Below are 22,654 nucleotides of genomic sequence, written 5' to 3'. Positions count from 1 at the left end.
AAGAAAAAGAAAAGACTCTTCATTATAATTTACATTTAAAGACACAGTTAGACTTTCCTTCTATTTTACCAATAGCCCAGTTGTATATCTTAGTTGTCTGTCCAATAAATATTTTACTGGTTATTTAGAAAGTCTCTTTTTACTCTAAGTGTTGTAAACAGCCACATGATCATGGTGGGTGTCCTGATTTTTAAGGCATATTTGTCAGCCCATGAAGGGACAAGCGAATCACATGCACCACAGTCAATAAAATCACTTATAGACATAGGCAGGGGTCAGACTGTTTCTGGAGGATGTGCAGAGCGGCAACTGGGAGCATGTGGAGAGTGAAGGAAGTGTTGATTTACATAAACAACTGTGATCTGCAAAGGGTGGGAAAAGTGGGTACTGAGGACTCCTCTTCACAAGGTCTTTCTTGTGCTCCTGAAATGCTTTCCTACATTTATTTGCACTTTGTGTTTTAGGATTCTCTTAAAAATAACATTTTGCTGTTGATTCTTTACAAAGGTGTTCCTCCAGAATTATAATGGAGTAAACACAATTCATTTTGTTTGCGTGGATCTGGTCTTAATACTCACGGGTATTAAGATACCATTCCTTTGTGTTTTCAGAGTGAAGGAAACAATATGAAACACTTTGAATGTTGTTGTTTTTCAATGTACAACAAACAAACAGAATGAAAACAAAGCAAAAACTTTGAAACTTCAGATCTTTGAATCTTCCTTGGTACAATCTGATCACATTTACAGGCGTGTGCCAGAAGGCGATGAAGGACAACATCAGTGCCAGCACTATGTCACAAAGCAACTTCCTCATGTTCTTTAACAGTTCATAAACAATGTTCCATTTCACCAAAAGTTACAAAATTTTCCACAGTTTCCCTTAGCAAGCTGAAGCTCACTCGCTATTTGTCAATGTGCATAAAAGCTGCTTATAGCATAGCATGATGTAAGCTATTTCTTAAGCAATAAATGATTTGAGTCATCTATTTTGTCCCGAAATGCTATCTGTAGTTAACTGCATTGCTTATAAATGGTCATAGTAAATTCAGCATGAAAGAGAATATTACAGAAAAGACAGCAGCAGAAGCGTTATCATTATCTAATATTTATATATGTTATCAACAGAACACAGCAGTGAAACATTTAAATGCATATCAATGGGTACCATGTCTAAAATTACTATAGTACCTATTTAGTGTAGTGGATATTTTTCTTAAAGAGTGCTTGCTGTAACTAGAACAGCATAATATGTTGTTTAGTACAGTTAATTCTTATTGATTAAATAATGTATTTATGTACTGAAGATAGTGAAAAGAGACAGGTAATTTTTTTCTCTTTTTTTCTTTTTTGTTTCATTGTGATCCCAGATTTAACACTTAATGAAGATTCCAAAGGATCATGATGTCATTATTGAGCAGAAATGGGCATCAACATACTTAAAAGACAGTATTTGTACCGAAACAGCAAGATGGCACCTGATACATGAAATGCTACTGGCCTGTGACTCAGTTGGAGCCAGAGTCCAAAATTATGCCCCTCATTTGCACTCATGGTTGATTACTCAACTTCAGAGAGAATTGCCCACATTCATGGTTAATTCCTACAAGTCATCTGTAAAGCAAAATCAAACAGAAAGAACAACAAATGCAATTGCTAAATACTTTTTTTTACAAGAGGTGCAAAACCAGTCATTTCTAACATTAAACTGCCATTTACAGTAGTTTTTTGTGTTTGTTTGTTTGTTTGTTTGTTTGTTTTGTACACCTGCAGAGACTTAGTAATGATGGGGAAATGCCCAAGGCAAATGGTCTCCAAGTAGATTATTTACATAACGTGAAATCAACTGTACCGTAGACACCCAGGGAAAATTATCTTACGTTATTATGAAATCGAACAAACATGATATAGTTCATTATACAGAAAACCCGTAGGACCCCATCCCAAGCCTAAGTAAAAAGGAATTCCCCAGTTCCCTCTGCCCACTCACCCACCATCTTCCTGTTACAAGGAATGAATGTCTAGATTAGTCCCACCCACCCTCAAATAAAGTGCGCAGTCCATGGCAGACCATAGAATAATGCAACAGGAAAAGCCCCCTTTTGTATTATTATTTAAAAAATAAAATACAAACAACAAAAATAAAACAAAGATTGACGAGAATTCGGTGATTCTCTGTATCTTGAAAAAAACGGAGGCGAAGCACGAGGTGCCCCGCTTGACAGTCACTTATGTTAGTACACATAGCCTTCGTTGTAGGGGTGCGGGTTGCAGCAGCCCCCTTCTGGCATGTAGCTCATGCTCTCGTCAAAGTGAGACAGAGGCACTGTGTCCTCTTCGTTAATGTGACGTTCCATGTCCGTCTTCAGCAGTGGGCGCTGATTATCCGGAAAGGCCATCGAGAAAAGGGCTTCCGGGTCACACACAAATTTGTAGACGTATCTTTCTCCAGCCACCTGAGAATATCGTGGAAAAGCCCAACGTCGTCAACCCCCACATGAGTAGGGAGAGAGAAATAAACATGGATTAATACACCAGCAGGGATGGAGGGCAAAACAGAACAAGCAACTGAGTAACAGACACATCTTCACAGCGTTTTAAAAGTCCCCGCTTTGTGAAATAAGCTGTAGTTCAGTCAAGGGAAGCACAACATGTTGACCTAGAGTAATAATTAATTTATTCCACAAACAGCAAGGACGTTCAGCACTTTGCTTTTTTCTTTCCAACATAAAGGTGTACTTACACTGTCTTTGGGGGAAGAAAAATCGATGCTGCCATGCAAGCAATTCACGTTGAAGTTTTTGTTTTAAAGGTAACATCTATGCTTTAGAAAAATCTATCTTTAAGGTTTATCTTCCCCTTACTATTATATTTCTTCAACTTACAAATTTTAAAAGAAAAATGTGTTTTATTCCTAATAAGACTAGAGTAGTGATCACTGATTCCCAGGATGCACTGCTTCTTTTTCCTTCCTCTTTCCCCTGGCACTGTGTGTGCTCATCAAAGAAAACCCCAAAGATACATAGCCTTATTTAAATGAAGGATGGAGCAAGGGGACATTATCCTGAGCACATCACTTTTTAAAATGAAGGCAAGATACATTAGATGAAGCTTAAGGATGTGTGTGAAGTGTCAAATTGAAGTAAGAGGTGTAAAAAAAAAAGCGAAAGGCATCTAAAATACACACTGGGAAGGGAGGAAATGAGAAAGGGAAATGTGACAACTGCCTGAAATAAAGGAGATGTAGCACAATTTGTAGGGAAATTCATGGCCCAAACTTAAGGTCTGAAGAGTAATGCTTCTGTGGAAAATGATAAACAATTGGAGGAGGCAGAAGTCCTTGCCATTAATAGATAATGCTGAGGAACTCGTGACCCAGGGGATCGGTGGGGCACAAAGGCTGTTCCCTGTGTGAACTTTGGTAGCTTTCTGTGTAGTTCACATTTCAGATAGCTGAAACGGATTCAGCATCTCGTGTTTCTGCGTCAAAAGGTCTTGCTAGTTGATTTGTGACATGGGGAAGCCGTGCGCTCACAGTTTATAAACTCTGTGTGCATGTTTGGGAGACAGGGAACGCCTGCCAAGGAGCTCTGCTGCTCTGGACTCAGATTTAGAATACTTGCTGCCCTGAATTTAAGTAAAAGGAACCACGTTAGAGGCCAAATAATCTGGACATGCAGAGGTTTGAAAGAGCCAACACTGAGCAATGTTTATGAATCTGGACATGTTTCTTAAACTGCTCTTCAGTTCTCTGTCTTGTGAAACTGACACAGGAAGGGCTCCTTGGAAGGCCAGCTGTGTGCATAGAAGGAAGACTCTAGCACAGTTCAAAGCAAATGGAGACACTACTTAATTCTCTTTTTTTAGGCCTCAGTACAACAAATAAACAAACAAACAAACCAAAAAGGAAAGGAAGGAAAGGTGACTGCAAAAATAAAAACCAGTCAGTAGAAGACAAAATCTGAGAGATAATAAATATTAGTTTTGTTTCTTTTTTTCTTTATGTTTCAAAGTATTTTCAGGAAATGAAAATACGATAAATGCCTTCCTCTGCATGCCTTTGAGTATTTTATGGCCCACTCTCTTTGGTTTAGGTCTGCAGAAAAAGAATTGTTTGCTTTAAGTACTGGACGTGTTTTCTCTGACATGTTGAGATTGTCTTAGAAGCAATGCAATGAATGAAAAACATTTCATCAGGAGGAATTTAAATTCACAAGATGCAATCGAAATTATAAAATATCCTAGGGACTTCTGCCTTCTGTTTCTTTCTAGTTTTCTCTGAACAGGCAGTTTAGTGCTATTACTGCATTTATAACACTGTTAGATACTGCTGAGTTTAGAATAGGAACTGACATACAAAGTAAAGGTACCTTCCTTTTTCAGTCATACAATCACAGTGTGAGAAATACTGTGTATTATGTAAAGCCTAAGTGCAACAAGGAGATGACAAAACACAGGAATTTTATGGAGGAACATATCAGAAGTAAAAAGGGAAGTAGATATGCTGTTAAAGCATAAACAGATATTTAAATTACACTTCAACTTTTAAATTTCAAGATAGCTCAGCAGGTAAAGGCACTTGCAACCAAGTCTGAGTTAAATCGCTGGAATACACATAGTAAGAAATGAAACCTTATTACTCTAAGTTGTCATCTGACTTACACAAATATACTGATGGTACACACACACACACACACACACACACACATTGAATAAATATTTTTTTCAAAATTTGAAGGAGAAGGAATGTGGGGAATATTTGACCCAAATCAATTATATCTCCCTATGAATAAAATTTCAAGTGTAAAAGCTAAAGGAAAAAGAAAAAACCTAATTTTATTATGCAGAATATAAATATCAATGTTAATATGTATTTTGCTATGTATTGCTAAATATTTAACTACATGTACATATATTTTATCAACAAAGTACAAGCATTTTTCCAAGATTTATTTCTATTTCAGAATTATTGAAATTAATTACCATTTAAAATGTTTCACTTGCATTAAATCATTTGGTTATTTTTATTGTATTGTCCAGGCTTCTAATTTAATTGTTCTTTAGATACAATACAAATGCCTAATTAAAGTTTTAAGCCAATGACAAAACATGGTCATACAAATTTGCAATGTAATTATACATTTTTCTGTAATAAAAGGGAGAGGCATAGGATTCCTGAACAATGAAACTGTGCTACAATTTACTTATCAGAAGGATCCATATAGTAATAGATATGATGAAAAGGGTTGAACATTCTAGAAAGAATTCCCATAGGAGTCATGAATGGGTCTTAGAACAGCAGAGAAATGGCTGTGTTTGTATCAAGGTTAAAAGTCCTTGCTAACATTGTAGCTCCATATGGATACTAAGTTCTGGGTGCATGCATGGTAAACAAACTGCCTTCATTTTGCCCAACAGTGGCATCCAAAGGTCTGTTCTGGGCAGCATTCACATCTAACTACAGTGCTAGATAAGCCATTAACCACACAAGGCTGAAGAAACTGACACTAGATATCCAAATGTTTTATCTCTATATATTCATTTATTCACGGCCTCCTTTATAAATATTTCGTTTTAAGTACATTTTGTCTTTATCCATGTTTTTGTATTTTACACAAAACAACTTTTAAATATTAAAAGGAGCTCATTTGAATCAAAATATACTGAACTTTTTTCTACCAACCTAATAAGGTGAAAACATTTATTTCAAGTAAGTGGTTTGAAGTATTAAACCGTTAAGTGATGAAACCAGGCAAGATACCTAACAAGAAAAAAAAGTGTTTGTTTGTTTGTTTGTTTTCTAAGAAGATCAAGTGATGCCTGAGTTTTTTAAGAATCAGAACAAGAAAAAAAGAAATACAAGCATTTCAAAAGAGAATGACTGTGGGGTGCAATAAACTTACAACTTCTAGAGTCCTGGTAGCTCCAGTATCAATTCTGAAATAACATTTGCTTACCATGTGTAATAAAGTGGAAACTTCCAGAAAAACTGTCATTTGGTAGATACTACTATATATTTATCTCCAATGTCCATGAAGAAAACAGATTCATGATAGTCAAAACAGCAGCTAAGCATTTGTTAACACAGGTGACAGCCTGGTTTTCAAAGCAAAGCAGTGATAGTGTGTTTTCTGAAACATGACGTGGAGCCCAGTGGGCAACATCGTAGTGAGTCTTGATGTGTTATTACCTCACCTTTTGCATGATTCCTTTCTCATAATAATAGCGGAGAGAACGGCTAAGTTTGTCATAGTTCATAGCTGGCCTGTTCTTCTGAATGCCCCAACGCCGGGCCACCTGCCACCAAAACAGAACAACATTGTTAGTGTTCAGTTTTAAATACACACACACACACACAGAGAGAGAGAGAGAGAGAGAGAGAGAGAGAGAGAGAGAGAGAGAGAGAGAGAGAGAGACATACAGAGATGACGAGAGGGAAAGAAGGAGAGAGAGAGAAAGAGAAAGGGAGGGAGGAGGGGGAGAGAGAGAGAGAGAGAGAGAGAGAGAGAGAGAGAGAGAGAGAGAGAGAGAGTTCATAAATGTATAACTTCTAAACACAAAAAATCATGTCCAAGCCCACAGAATAAATAAAGTCGCAACAGCATTCATGTGAATTTCCTGTGTCCTGGTTCAAACCAGGCTTGCAGTTCGCTCTGTTACACGTCACAATAGAATTCTTTGTCACCATTGTTTTGGATAGAAATTAAATGGAAATAAGGGAATGTGTTTGCATCACGAAAGAACAGACTGCAATTCACCAAGATGAAGCAGATTTTCCCTTCGGCCACACACTAGCAGTCTTTTTCTTCCTGGATGTTCAGACAAAAATCTGAGATTAGGAACTACTTAATAATTTCTTTGTAAAGGTGTTTTATTGCATATGTGACAAAACAGAAAACAAGGGGAACACTGTTCAGATCGTACAAAACAATGAAAAACTGGCAGTGTATCAACAGAGGACACAGTATGTCAATCAGTACGCTGAACTACAAGTAAGTGTTGTTGCCTAAAGCAGCATGTAAGAAAACTATAGTCAACCCCAAACTGGAAAACTATGCTGATTTAGGAAACATTAATTGCAAGCTAAAAATAAAGTGGTAACGGAAAAGTCACTATGTATGTGAGTTGGTTTTTGTTTCCCCTTTAAAGCTGAATGGCCACAGTGTGCTTGGTAACGGTTTCAGAAGTGGTTCCTATGTGGCTGCTGCGGAGCAATGGATCTGGCTAAGGTGAGCTCTCGAGCAGCGTTTTGAAAGCACTTCTTCCCAATGGTGTGGCTCCACTTTACCATCACACCGGGCTAACGGGCTAACAGAGGCATACAGAGAGGAGCCTGTTCCTATGGCTCCTGTTGAAATCATGACGTCAAGAAGCCCCACTCTTTGGTACTCTGGGGAGAAAACGTGCACAGCGTCCGTTAGGCCAAGAGCACATTCGCTAACAGAGCACAGACCTTTGTTTCCAAGAAATCTCAATTTGTTGTGTCCCAAATGCTAGAAACCCTCAGAGCCATCTTTCTGCTCTTCTCCTCCCTTCATTTGCAACTACCTTTCTGCTGCCTCAGCACCACTACCACCACCACCACCAACAACAACAAAAAAAAACCCAAAACAAAACACATTGATCCTTAATATTTTTTCTCTGTCACTATTTGTGTTATCTTTAATGACGTGGCCTGGTATACTGTTTGCTGAGCAGAAGGATATGATGAAACAGGAACAAGACGGTCAGTTCAAGTCGGCAGTCCCACTGCCAGACACATCCTAGTTTCCCACAAACTTTACAGTAAATGTTCCAAGTAACAGTGAATGGTGCAGGGAATGCAGGCAATACAATTTAAAACAAGCCAGGCACGGTGAGAAATGTTCATAGTTCCAGCACCTGGAAGCTGAGATTATGAGATTAAGGCAGGAGAATCAAGAGTCTCAGACCACGCTGAGCTTTGGAATCATTAAACAGAGAAGAGAAGGGAAAGGAGGGGAAGAAAGGAAGGAGGGAGGGAAGAGTGGAAGGGAGGGAGGAAGGAAGGAAAGAGGGAAGGAAGTAAATAAGGGGTGAAGGAAGGGAGGAAGGAAGGAGGGAAAGAAAGAAGGAAGGGTTTAGTTTTGTTTTTTAAATAAAATATTTTAAAAGTATAACAGTGGATGTCAGTGGCTCAGTACAGACCCAACTACGCAACATGTGGTTATGAAAAGTGCTGCTAAGAAGCAGTGAGTCATTTCTAGGATTTTTATCAGAGTTCACTTTAAAACTAAAATGCAATGAACTTTAAGGCACCATAGGAATCTCTGGAGAGAGTGACAGGATCGTTAACAAGTACCATAAGAGAGGGCTGTAGGAGTTTACTTCTTATAAATGTCAGTTAATTCTCAGCACTATGGATTACTAGTCTATACATAAAGAAGCCTGTTCTTAGAATAATATTGTGTCATAACTGGCACAAAATTAAGGGAAAATCGACAACAATATGCCTTTACAATGGAGACAAAAGGTCTAAAATTAACAGGAAGTACAAATTACTTCCAGATAACATCAAAACTAAGTCCACTTGGTCCGCATAAGTGCCACCAATGTCATACACAGAATCATTCAAGGCTAAGGCACAATTTTCAACATGGAGTCTCAAAATGAGGGCAATACTTCCAGTGACTTTCTCATGATGTACTTTCAAATGAGCACTTACACTGTTAGGAAAGAATACACGGAGTATAGTGACGTGGCAGTCACCCTTACTGTCAAGTACATTGACAGTCAATTTCATAGTTTAAGTAATTCGTTTTAGTATATTAATAAAGATATCTTTGTAGTGCTGCTATTTGAATTCAAGCAGCTGCACCAGTGACCTCCATCATCCAGCCTGCCAACTTACATTGGAAGGTCATGCTTGGCTATGGGACAGCGAGCCTGGAATCAGGGTTTGGCAACGTGACTTCCTGTTGTTCACCTAGCTTGAGCATCATCAAAAGACCGGCATGGAATCTGGTAGGTGTCTTGCTCTGTTAAAGAATGTTTCTGAGAATACTTTCCTAGGATGATTGACTAATTTGGAAATAAAATATCATTATCTCAGATACCTGAAAGAGAGAGCTGTGTTTGCTGCTGTTATCCAAGCACACTGAGCAGTTAAGTAGGACAGATTCAGAAATTCACTCATTATCATTTTAAAATGAAAGGTGAAACATGGGAAAACAAAACCCCTGAACAGTACAGCATAGTGGCTTCCAAGACATAATTCATGGTTTGTTGCAGTCACCACTGAAAGATCTGTTCTGTGCTGGAGATTAGAGGGGGACTGTGGGCCACACAAACGAAAATAATTCAAAGATCCTTTCCAAAGAAGAAATTTGAGAAGACTACGCACTCGTTGTCTGGTGGATATCATTGTGAAAAAGGAGCTAGGCAGCAATTAGATACAGGATATTTAATTTTTTATTTATATTTTGGTAGTGGTGGTGGTGGTGTGTGTGCGCGCGCGCTCGTGCATGCATTTGTGCATGTCAGGTTGATGGCAGGTGTCTTCCTAAATCACTCTTGACCTTGTCTTTTGAGACAGAATCTCTCACGAAACTTGAACCATGCTGATTCAGCTGGACTGGGTAGCCAGGGAATGCCCAGGGTCTTCATGTGTCTCCCTCTAGTGTGCTAAGATTAAAGGTATATGCTGCTCCACCTGGCTTTTAGCATGACTTCCAGGGGACAAAAATCAAATGGTCACGCTTGTGCTGAACCACGCTACTTACTAAACAGTTTTCCCAAGCCGCTGGGGATGGAGGTTGAACAAAAGCATTGGGGACATGTAGGACCTATTGAACAATTCCTTTTGAGCTAGGTTCTATTTGGAAAAAGTCAACTGGCTGAATTACTGCGTCTTGTTTTCGTCTTGATACACTGGTGTTGCTAAGTTGTTGGAAAATCAGTTGTATGAAACAGACGTGCTTGTATACCTTTCTCACATTTCAGTAATCACAAAAACTAAGAATGTAAGGGCGTTAACTGGTCATCTAGTCAGATATTCTTTTTTTTTTTTTTTTTCCTTAATTTAGACTTAAACATGTAAATGGCACGAGTTGTTGGATGAGGAACTTAGTCACGTGCAGAATGTGGTTTCCTCTCGAGTGGCTCAAATATTGCTGACATCATTCAGCAATGTCTCCCGTTCTAACAAATATGACAAGAGTAAACGATCTCTTTCTGCTCAGTTTATTTTACTCACAGGTGGAGGGAAATGCCTGTTTAACTGACATAAATCCATGTTGAACTTCCCCAGTCCCAGTCTTGCTTTGATTATTAAAATCTTCCATGAGGGAGGAGCACGCATTCCCATCATGGTAAAGGGCTCTGGGGTTATTCTGTCAGGCATCTTGAGTCTATGTTGCCTGCACCGTAATTTTGTGGTTCTTCGCTTGCATCATTTAAGTACATCTACAGAAAAAACAAATTTTTTTTAAAGCCAAATGGAGCTTTAAATATACTAGAAATTTTAAACACCCAAATATTTAGCAATGGTGTTTCCCACTTCTGAGTCCTCTGTGTGTGTTTGGTGTGAAGCCAGGATTTTACTGCAAAACTAGTCTTCTGAACAGATGCAAACTGTTGCAAACCAAGAGACACTATTGCATTCAACAGGAAAAACAATGAAATAAATTATTTTACATTGTTTTGACCTACTTTCAAATTTAAAATTTGTCTATACAGCTTTAAAACTTTTAAAATAACTTCTTACCAAATTCAAACCTGTTTATATTACAGAAAATTTTGGTTTCCTATTCAAAATCTACTAGACTAACCTCTTCAGGCTCAATCAGTTTAAATTCCATGCCCCGTCCAGTCCAGGCAATGAAATGAGAATTTGAAGGGTCGTCCAGAAGAGCTACCAAAAACTGCCATAGCTGAAGGGATCCTCGCCTCTGGTATGTAGGTCCTTCCCGGTACATTCCTGGCTCTTGCTTAATGTCTCCTAAATATAAAAAATAAGCCATCATTAACAATATTATGTCATTTCTATAAAATTTACACCAAATCAATCATGAAAACGGTTAGACATAATTACTTCATGGATTTTGTAACAGCACCATTAAATACTGTTTTAAAATAAGCAAATGATTAAGTGCAAACCAACAATCTGCACAAATATGCAGACAAAATAACAACATGCATTCTCACTAATATAAGCGGACACCATTAAGGAGTCAATTTGAAAATATCGTTTACTTATGGAAACCTAGTACCATTGTTTGTCTTTCATTCCCATCTTTCAAGCCATCATAGCCAATCATGCTTGTTTGCTTCCTCAGCACCATTTCTATGGCCCTGACCAACACAAAGGAGGAAACAATCTGCTTCAAGCTCTGGGCATTTTATTTGTATGAATTAATTTCTTCAAACTGTGATTTGCAAATAGTTTATTGCCCCTCACATGACAAACTATGGAAAATCCTATATTTCAAGGTAAATTTAGTAATCTCATAAAGTCTGTGTGACCTGCACTTTATATGAATTAGGAAGCTCTCTCTCACGGGAGCCAGAGGCCGCATCATTCCATCTGAGATACCCTCCTCCAGAAGCTATAGCCTTTTTACTTGGCAGTAAATAAAACAATCTTCATGATGAATACAATTTACTTGCATTTTGGTAATTTAATTTAGCTTGCTAGGTTATTTTTTCTTTTAAGGCTACCTTAAGAATGTATGAAGCAGAACATTCCGTAAGATAGATTTTTCTTTAAGCGAAAAAAGCTTGCTATATTTACCTAGTATGGTATAGAAAAGAATGAAATCTAACATGAGTTAACACTGCTTCTGCTATACAACTATCTCGGCTTGAAAAAAACAAATGAAAACAAAGGCAACACTGGTATTCTGACCACTAATCATTTCCTTCTATCTCCAGCCATGCTTCTTGGAGCTCTGTGCTCCTTCCTGGAGTGGGGACTGTCAAGCTGATACCTGCGGATAGGTCTGTGTTGGTGTGTGAATTTCTCTCTTTGCTGAAGAATCAATTCAGGAAGAATATATTCATGTAGCTCTATTCACACTAAGTGTGAACTACAAAATAAACTAAATCACAAGCTTTCTAAAAATTTCCAGTAGTCAGTAAGTAGAAATACACCTCAGTACATGGCCAGGAAAAAAAGCAATACTTTAAAAAGCCAAATAAACACACAAGTAGTCAGCCAATAGCCACTAAAAATCATGAAGTCCTTTTGCTCTTAACTAGGTAACATAGAAATGTATCTTCATGAAGATTTAAAGTAAGTTTTACTTATCTCACATTTTTCCTTCTAGTATTTACAATTTATTTTTCATGGAGGCAAGTGGGCAGTCATGCAGACAGAGTGAGCCCTTGTTAAATGTAGTCTTTATGGTGTTGATACCTGTACATGCATTTCACTAGCAACATGCAAAAAAGAATGCTCATTGCTTCTTTAATACTTAAAAAATGCAGGACATGTGCTATCTTTAGTATGTGCCTATATATGTTTACTGTAAAACTGCAGTATTAAAGTCAGAGACAGCAAACAAGGATAGCCAGACAGTTCCCTAAGCACCAGTTTTCTATTTTGTCCATAGTTCTGAAATAAATTCTCTTTTTATATGCCCTTACTAACTTTAAAATTATTTAAAATGTGAAACTCAGTATAAATGAAAGGAACAAACAACATTCAAAAGAGCAAGTTTTAAGCACCCAGCAACAGAAAAACACCACATTTCCGTAAGCGCGAGGGTCTGCTAACAGGGACAGTTAATGGCGGTTCACACTTCTGAAACAGAGGTGTCAGTCACTGCTGTAGAAAGTCAGAAGCCATGAGCCATCCCCTTTGGGGTTTCAACTCCATGACCTTTGATAACTATAGCCATCTAAAGGGAGGCTAAGGAAATAGACTTTTCTAAAACTCATCATCCTTTCCAAAAACTACAAGAGCAGCAAGAAGCTTGGGAGCTAAGTCTTCAAGTAAGTAATTATGAGGTTGAACAGCAATCTGAGCAGGCACTTTGCTGTTTAAATCATGACAATTAAAAACTGTGAGAGCACCCAAGTCATTACAGCCGAGATCCCCAAAGTTTTTGCAATCAGCTAATCAGAGGGCCCCTGCTCGTTTCCTGTTTGACAATCAAAGCAGGAACTATGGAGACCACTCCGAAGAACCACTAAATGAATTAACTGTTCCCTTTTCCCCCAAGCTTCCTTGTAAATGTCGGCTTTTGCCACCACGCTTGTCAAGAAAAGAAGATTCTATCTAGCTTGACGCTCTTTTCTAAAATCTGGGACCTTTTCATTGCACTAGCTAGGGATATTTAAAAGGCAATGCTTTCCTAACTTCCTTTTAAGCAATTACGACATAATGCTACATTAGTAATGTACATCTTTCGTGGTGGGGGTGTGGGGGCAAGCAATCAGCAGACTCAATGGGCAGTTATGTTGCTCCTGTGCTCCATAATGCATCTTTTCATGAACAATAAAAAGAAAGGGGCTGCATTAGTCATCGCTGCATCCACAGTAGCATGCTTTCTGTTCTGCTTTGTTAATTACAGGATCAGCTTTCAGTAAATCTCAAATAACAAGCTGCATGTGCTCAGCAGGGCAATGGAAAGATGCTTGCTATACACGAGCATCAAGGATGGTCTTCTCCCCCATCACCAAAAAAAGGACTCTCACAGAACCAAAGAGAGGAGGGGAGCAAAGGAAGGAGAAAGGAAAGGGAACGTTCGGCAATTTCATGGTACTTAGTGTGTGATGAACAATGCGCATAGAAGACTCTAAGGCAAATGTTAACTGCTTTCAGAAAAGGAAAGTGAGACCTGAGAGAAACCCACCATCGAACTTCTCCGGGACAACACAGGTGTCATCATAGAACTGCCTGGGGCCCTTTTCGAACATGCAGCCTGTGAGAGGACAAGAGGACATGTTTATTAATCATGGAATATGAAGTTAGGATCACAAGTTTTTTTTTTTTTTTTTTTCTTTTCGAGACAGGGTCTCTCTGTGTTAGCCTTGGCTGTCCTGAACTCATTTTGTAGACCAGGCTGGCCTCGAACTCAAAGCAATCCACCTGCCTCTGCCTCCTGAGTGCTGGGATTAAAGGTGTGCACCACCACACCCGGCTAGGATCACAAGTTCTTTAACCACCAACACAAAACATGTTTCGAAAGTGACTGCCACTTTCCAGCCATTTGATATTTGACACACTGGTTTGGCTCTTTGCCTCAATTTCCCCATCTATCAAATGGAAGTGAGAATGCACAGCTCTTGTGAGGACTGAATAATTTCCATGCACTGCAATTTAGAAGGGCACCATAGCACAAAGATATATAAACACCAGAGATTTATAACTGCCGACATAAGCATAGACCTCACCAAAAAAATTGGCAACTCTATGCTTAATAATGCATCGTTTTATTTTTCTGGCCTCTACTTTGTTTCATTATTCAAGAGAGAGAGAGCAAGGTCAATTTCTGGTCTTGTCCTTGATTTCTGGCATTGTCCCTGGTACTCTGAAAGACATTTAGTTTACCCTTGACTTCACTGTAGAAATAGCTTGTAGAACAAACATTCTCATTTTAAAATAATCTTTTATTAAACTGTGTGTGTGTGTGTGTGTGTGTGTGTGTGTGTGTGTGTGTGTGTGGTACGTACCTCACAGAATGGGCTTGAGGGTTGGAGGGCACTTGTTGTGGTATTCTCTCCCTCCCTCCCTCCCTCTCTCTCTCTCTCTCTCTCTCTCTCTCTCTCTCTCTCTCTCTCTCTCTCTCTCTCTCCATCATGTGAATTGGTGGGCTGAATGCAGGACTTGGTGGCCAGCACCTTCCCGCCCTGGGTCATCCCACCAACCTCTTCTCATTAACAGCCAAGAGAGTCAGAAAGGGGCTTTATTGCTGTTTTGCTTTGTGCTGTAATATATCTCAGCTCACAGAAAAGTAAAAAAATAAAACAAACTGATATATTTCCTCATGTAGTTGGCTTCACCTAATTGTCACCTTAAATTAGAGGAAGAAATTTCATACAATTCAAGCATAGCTTTATTTCGCAAATACAATGTTCTCTATGGTAGGCTTATAATGTTAATAACAGCAGCAAGAATAATTACCCTGCGTTGGTGCAAAGCTTTTGCTCTCAAGTGGTCTTCTGCTATCACTTAAATGCCTATTAGTATCATTCATATAAAATCATAATACTAATCCTAACTGAAAAGGCTGTGAAGAAACATGGTGCTTAAAAAACAAGTACATGGTTCCAGGAATCCTTCTGTGGAGATAGTGTCCAGTCAGTCATTTCTTATCTATTATTTTGCAGATGGCAAAGTCCTTTAGAGCAGTGCATTCTGCTCTGATTACCTGAAGGAAAAACCCTTTCTCTCCACAGCTTAGGCAAAGCTGTTCTTAATAACTACTCTCCCAAAAGGTACAAAATTCAGGACATTGAGAGGCAAAAAAATCAATCTACCATGGTTTACTTCATACAGTGACTCAGGTTCATACAGTTTATAAGATAGCAGCTGATACTCTCCAAGATGCATGTCAGTAGCACGCAGTAAACTGGAGAATCTCTGAGAAGCAATTCCTAGTTGAAAAGACTTCAAGCTGCTGGCAGAAAAGAACTCAACTATTTGTGTGGACAGGACTCACACTAACTACCAGGTACAAGTTACTAAGATGTAAGATGTAAAAGATTATCTTTTCATTTTCAAACAATACAGCATGCTGTGTGCTTGTTCTGCCTTGCTGGGGACCAACCCCAAGGCCTCAACCATTTATCATCCCTGTCCCCCAAACAATATTTTTTATAACGAATAATGTTTTGGAAACATAAATGCTTCTTGCCAAAGCACATAATAAAAGAGTAAATGGATCCATATTTGGAATGTGTGATTACTTCTAATGTTATTTATAAGGACTTTTTAAAAATGGAGAACTTAACTTCTGTTCTGCTTGGATGAGCCAGGAAGCCTTCTTGCCTCATATAAATGGAGTGGCAGCTAGGCACTTCTGAAATAAGAAACAAAACATGTCAAAGAAAGGCAGGTTAGAAGGGCAGGACAGGTAGAGAGTAGATAGAAAAGAATAGAAAAGTCAAGTCTGTCAGCATATGGTGAGCACTGTCAGTGGCGACCTTCAGGAAATGAAAGAGAAGTGTAGCACAGTGAAGCCGGACTCTCTTTAGTAAGCAGCTCAACCTGGTTGTACCAACTCAGTTTTCCTGAAGTTCAACAACACCACAGGAATGTCACACCAGTACGTGTAAGGGCACGTGCAATTGATATATACAACCCACAGCATTCTGTCTACACAGAGCTAAACTCCAGTAAAGGTTCAGTCATGGGTAACTTCACAAATGCTAGACAGAAATTATGAAGAAAAGCTAGTATAATTAAATCTCATAGATTGTCTTGAACCTTTTAAGATTTTGAACTGTTTTCCCCAGATAACAGCATTTCTGGTTTTTAATGTTTATTAAGAATATAGATCATATCCAAAGCCAAAGAAGAAGCAGTACATAATAAGCAATTTCACAATGTCTGTGCTAAGAAAAAGCCTCACCTACAGGACCAAGGGGTGAGGAGGATAAAACAAAAGGGGCCAACTATGAAACATGACTCAGTTTGACTCAAAACTGACATGTTCGATGCTTTTAACATGGAAAAATAAAATAACTACAGACCAGGAGACAGCTGATTAAAATTCAAGTCCTTACTATTATATAAGCTATATATGCTTAGACAAACCTTGCTTTCCTTATTCCTATAAAACAGAGGGCTTAGAGACATCCCCTGAAGTCTCCTCCAGCTCTCCAACTCCCTGGCACTGAGGACAGATTCACTCAGGAACCAGAGACAGATGTGTGGCAACCCAAAACATTAAGGGTCTTCCCATATCTTACCAGTCTTTTCTGAGCCCTAATACCTATTTCTGTACTTCATTTTCCCCCTTTTAAAACTAGTTCCGTAAACAGAAAATTTTAGGTCCCCGAGCTAAGTCCTATTCTTGAACATATTAACACTTGAGATCTACTCAATTAGACCATTTGTAGGTTTTACTATTTTTTTTTTAGTAATATAAAAAACCTAAATGTTTGCCACAAATGTATTATTTAATAGAAAAAAACTGCCTTCTTCCCACTCCTTCCAATTAAAATACACCACCCTTAAGAAATGAATTTCAAAGCGCTGTCTCTTCAGATCTATTCATCTACATACTCACTGTAGTAACAGAAAATCAGAATCCTTTATTTGGCCTGGCTTTTCTCTTAGTCTAGAACTTTTTATTTTTCAAAGTCAGTTTTTTTGAAGGACAGGGGGGTCTGATAAAAAATGTTAATTTTTTTTGCTCTAATGACTAATGTCAACAAAAATATAAATATTTTTCATAGAAATATTTTAACCCATATGGTTTAGTCTAAAACATCTTACCAGTAAGCCATAATTCTAACAACACTTAAAAAGTATGGGTTTTGTGATATACACTTTTAATCCCAGTATTCAGGATGCTGACAAAGTATGATTGTGAATTTGAGACCAGCCTGAGTAACCGAGACTCTGTCTCAAAAGCAAAAACAAGAAAACAAAACAGAAACAAGGGAAAGAAAAAAAAAAGAGTCAGGAGGTAAAAGGCTGGACAGGTAGGTCAGATGTAGAAGCCTTGAGGAGCAAGCACAAGGCCCTAGGTACAATCTTCAGCATCAGGAAATACTTAGATGAAATTAAAGTACATAAGAAATCATAGTGTATGTGTGATGAAGATAGTGCAAAGCTTACAAACACACATTTTTCTATAATATGGTTTATACAAGTTGTTACGTAGTCCATAATTCTTAGTCTATCAATGTAAAGTTACCCTTTTCATGTCAGTATTGATAATAGGCCAAATAGTTAGCAAGCCACTTTATCCCAACTTTAAACTAATGACCAAGCTTCACATTAATTTTTAATGTTATTCTGATTTATTGCCAGGCATAAGGTCCCTCAAAACAGCTGGGCCTGGAAGAGACAGTGTTAATGACGGCAGTCAGTGCAACAGCTGCTCAGAGGCGAGCATTTTTGCTGAACTGATGTTGACACCATGCCACAAAAATACTCTCCCTAACTGCTGTACACCTGGAGTACGGCTGTAAAAACAGCTGGCTGCTCTGGAGGCAGCTAGAGGAAAAGACAGAGGCTAACACTTATTCCACATTCGTGGAGCTAAATGCACACTTTGCACCCCAGGGTGAGAGGACAAGGAGGCAAGGAAGACACTCAGACATTTCGGAGGAACCTAGAAACCAAGGGTCCTTGGAGAGAGTGTGCTAACATGATGTAAAATTCATGTAATCCTGGAAAACCGGACATGATATCATAAACACTTGACAGTCTGTGTAGTTAATTCTTTGGCATCTAGAAGGCTTCTGTTGTCTCTGTTGTTTCTCTTACACGACTGTGCTCCTCAGAAACTCCAGCTCTTCATCTGCATCGTTCAAAGAGATGGTTCCAAAATGTATCTAAACATCAGTGACACACATTAAGGCTCAGGCCAGAATCTTCATAACAGTGTTTAAAAGACCGACATGTGATTTACATTCTGAAGAAGACAAAGAGTAGCAATTTATGGAGAAGAGACTTGCTTTCCCAATTCCTACCATTTATTACATGAGAGCAAATAAAATTAACAACTCAGTTTTAAAGGCGAGACCTTGGCTAGCATTGTGAAATCCAGTCTGCCCTTAAAATGGCTGCCATTTATATAGTCCAGAGAAGCCAGGGAAAGATTAAATAAAAGACAGGGCTAGGAGGTTTATTCACATAGAATAACTAAAGTCATGTTATTCTAAAGTGATATCAGTTAATTTATGACTATCAGAGTGGGTCAGACTCTAATCAAATTGTAGAAACATTTCCAAAGTGATTATTCAATCAAATGACTAACATGGTTAATTAGGGGCCGTAAACATTGCTCTGAAGTTCATCAAAGTAATGACTTGCCCAGAAAAATTACTGCTAATTAAATTGCCTGCTGCTTTCATTTCTACCTTATCTAATAATAAAAAAAAATAGTCCAACTGGTGCGATTTGGCACTACATTTGAACTTTTGCTAAATGCCCAACTAAAATCCAAACTGGCTAAGTGGTAACTTCAAAGGCAGACATTTGGTGACAGGGACAGAGGTGTTGCAGAGCCTTCCAGTTATTTGTGGAAAAAAATAGAATGCTGTGGCAACAATCCACTGACCTATGCAAACATGCTAGGACTGTAGAGCATTTACACTATCTTATCTGGCTATAATTTTAGGATGACCAGCCCAGCACAATGATTGTCAATGACCACTTTGTCACCTACTAGGCACAGATTCAAGTCTATGGCCTCTCATTTCATCATAGTGTAGCTTTATGTAGGTTAGTTAACAGCTCTTTCCTCAACCTTCTCATCTGTAAAATGGGAATGTTAATGATACTTTTAAAAGGGTTGTTAAGAGGAATATATGGAGTAAGTTATATGTAATATTTCCCTTAGCATATACAGTCAAAAAGAATATATGATATAATTACATATTTCAGTATCTTTATTTCTTGTGTTTAAGTTCCATGAACTAGTTGACTGGTTGGATACTAGTGAAGTTATTCTTGAATAGTTTCTATAAATTCATTTCTTAATCTGTGGTATTTACAATATATTGATTGAATAGTCATCATGAACTTATGATTAAGCCAGAATTTCCATCAAAAGTTTTAAGTATTTGAGGACCTATCCTTGAACTTTATGGGTCTTTTTTTTTTTTTTCAGCATTAACCCTTGTTTGTTCTTAAATAACACCAGCCTATGAAGTTTAAAAGTCAGTCTATAAATTGGATTATATAAATTGAATTTAAGACAAAGGATTTTTATTGATGTAGAAACTTGTGGATCAAAGCATTCTAAAACACGCTATTAGTGCTGACCAAATCAGCTCCACAGAAATCACAGCGCCTGTAATTTGTTACAGATGAGCTCTTGTGGTGATGAAAGCTGATCTAATCTGCTGTAAAAATTCAAAGCAGTGAAGTGCTGTTGGCATCCTGAGGCATCAATGCATGGGTGGAGTCAAGAACACAGCACTCTAACTCTGCAAACTTCCTGTAGTATCACCATTAAAGGCATCATATTTGAAGTGATAAATAAAGTAACACTTCATATCAAGATACATGTACAAGAAACTTCTAAAAAAAAAAAAAAGCTGCTTTCTCCCACTTTTCCTTACAATGTAAAGCTGTGCTGGGGTTAAAAACAAAACAAAACAAAACAAAAACAGTACTGCTCTGGGAAGCTTTGCCAAAGGTTTGACCACAAAGTGCAGTTTTGAATTTGCACATGTAATGTGCCAGGCACTCCTTTGATTTGCATATTTGCTGCTCAGTTGGTACAAAATGAAAATTCCCCTTTAGGGTATCATTTGTGTAAGCTTCCAAAAGCTACACCCAGCCCAGACAGGAAAGATTTGTCACAATTGTCTAGGGCATTTTTAGTGGTTGCTGAAACAGCTTTGTTATCAAATAGTGCGTAAAACCGGGATCCTCTCATATAACAAACTGGAGAAGGAGCTGGGAAAGGGAGTCGCCCTCATTTATCCTTCTGCTTAGATTTCTGCAGCAATAATCAGTGTACAAGTTGCTTAAGCTTTCAAATATCCTAAGGTAAATGAGGAATCCCAGTAAGGTAGGAGTAGCTCAAGACTGTGCCTTTAGTTTCCACTTTAATTAGACTGCAAAAATTGCCTGATTCTGCACTTAAACTCCTTGTGGGGGTGATATGACTAAAAGTCTACAAGGAACTAGTCACACATTCATTCATTCATTCCCTTTTGAAATAGGGTCTCCTTCTATAGTCTTGACTCACCTGGTCCAGTACTGGAGTCATAAACATGAACCACAGTAGGTTATGATAATAGGAGAAAATGTAAAATGATAAATATGCAGAGCTGAAATGATGCAGTCTATAAAATATACATTTGAAAGTACTTTAGATTCTGTAAGGGGAGTGTGTGTGTGTGCACGCACACATGAGCACACGTCAATGCAAACCTGGAAGATTTAACACTATTTGATAGTATTATCATTCAACAAGTTTCTGAAAATATGAATATGAAAGCCTGAGGTGGCTGTGGATACACACAGTGGTAGACTTCTTCCTAGCATGCAGGAAGTACTTGGTTCAAGCCCAAACACTAAAGAAAAAAAAATATACTGACATGAGCTATATTAACAACTTAGGACACAAACTTTATTCTGCCACTATTTTCATTCTTTTCAGCTCTTCAACTGCTGGTTTGGATTTGTTTCTTCTCACTTACTGTTAATATTGTATATTATGTTAAAAACCCAAAGGGTGTGCAGGGCATAAATAACACAAGCTTCATGAAGATAGGTACAAATGCAAATACAGAAACACCCAAGTCACCCTTTAACGCTGATTTACATTTGATGTGTAGGTAGTTAATCACAATAACACATTTTCTAGTTTCCTAAAAGACACAGTTATGAAAAAGATGTTTTTCACCCATAATGTACTCTATATTGAAGAAATCTGAAACTTATTAAGTCCCAAATAAGTCTAAATTCTCATGAGAAAGAAGGCCAACAAAGAGATGAAACAATGAAGCCTTATGGACCGCCTTGTTCTCAACCACAAAGGTCTGACCGGAACAGGCTGAAGGGTGGTGGAAGGGCTGGAGAGCTGGCTCAGGGGCACTTGTTTTGCACATTTTTTGTTCCTACCTAGAACCTAAGTTCTATTCCTAGCACTGAGGTGGTGGCTCACCACCACATAAATCCAATTTCAAGGTATCCAACACCCTCTTTTGACCTTCGTGAGCATGAGGAAGGTCATAGACATTCAAGGAAGCAAAGCACCCATATTTATAAAGTAGAATAAGTATATCTTAATAAAGAAGTAATGGGTTTGGACATAGCTTAAGTTTTAAGAAGGGAGTGATGAGTTTAGTATTGCTTTGCCTGTGCTTGGGGTATTTCTATATCAGCAAACTATGAAGGCAAAACCAAAGAAAGAAGAAGAGGATATGGCAGAGAATTGAATTCAATGTTTCTGAGACATGGAGACAGTATAGTGACAAACATAACTTCCTCCCTGAAACTACAGACCTCTCTCATAAGTTCCTGAGATATTTTTGGACAGTATCACACACAAAAATATGCAGGCCTACACAGCTTATGCACATTCTGAACCCAGGGTTTTGTAACTTTTATGGGCTTTCTACTTTTATTAAGCTAGAGTCAAAAATAAAATTCAAGTGGCAGAAGGCATAGGAACCATTGTGATTTGGGCTATTTACTAGATATTGCTATAGTCTGGCAGTTAAAACTGGGTTAAAAGTAAATATAACCCATGCCATTAGCTGACCTGTTGATTCTCAACAGCACTCTTCAGTGAAGGATCTGACGTGGAGTACCCAACTGTCCGGATTTGCTTCTGGTTGGAATTTGTGTGATTTGAAAGGAAAGTATCTGAGGCAGAATTTTCCCCCTTGCTTTCATCCTTCCTGGGACACTTACCATAGTCAGATAATGTGTTCTGCTTGCTTCCAATAAAAATGAAACCAGTAACAAAGCTTAGCATGAACAATGTCAGACACAGCATACTGGATTTCAATGTGGTGACTTTAATAGACTATCTTGTACACATCATCTTATCCTC

General features: G+C 38.2%; 1 protein-coding gene across 5 annotated transcripts in view; it reads right to left on the bottom strand.

Annotated features, from left to right (window-relative positions):
• Positions 1-390: 390 nt before the first annotated feature.
• The window catches only part of Etv1 (ETS variant transcription factor 1), an 86,850-nt gene continuing 64,586 nt past the window's right edge, over positions 391-22,654 (bottom strand). For all 5 annotated transcript variants that reach the window (XM_051145084.1, XM_051145081.1, XM_051145083.1 and 2 more), the window contains 5 exons: positions 15,916-15,982; positions 13,814-13,884; positions 10,787-10,956; positions 6,195-6,296; positions 391-2,455 (listed from right to left, as the gene is read on the bottom strand). In XM_051145084.1, the coding sequence (XP_051001041.1) occupies positions 2,234-2,455; positions 6,195-6,296; positions 10,787-10,956; positions 13,814-13,884; positions 15,916-15,982 (632 nt within the window). In that variant the 3' untranslated portion in view covers positions 391-2,233. The remainder of the gene's footprint in view (positions 2,456-6,194; positions 6,297-10,786; positions 10,957-13,813; positions 13,885-15,915; positions 15,983-22,654) is intronic.

The sequence above is a fragment of the Acomys russatus genome, chromosome 1, assembly GCF_903995435.1.
Source record: "Acomys russatus chromosome 1, mAcoRus1.1, whole genome shotgun sequence".
Taxonomy (NCBI): Eukaryota; Metazoa; Chordata; class Mammalia; order Rodentia; family Muridae; genus Acomys; species Acomys russatus.
This window is presented reverse-complemented; position numbering and strand designations above follow the sequence as displayed.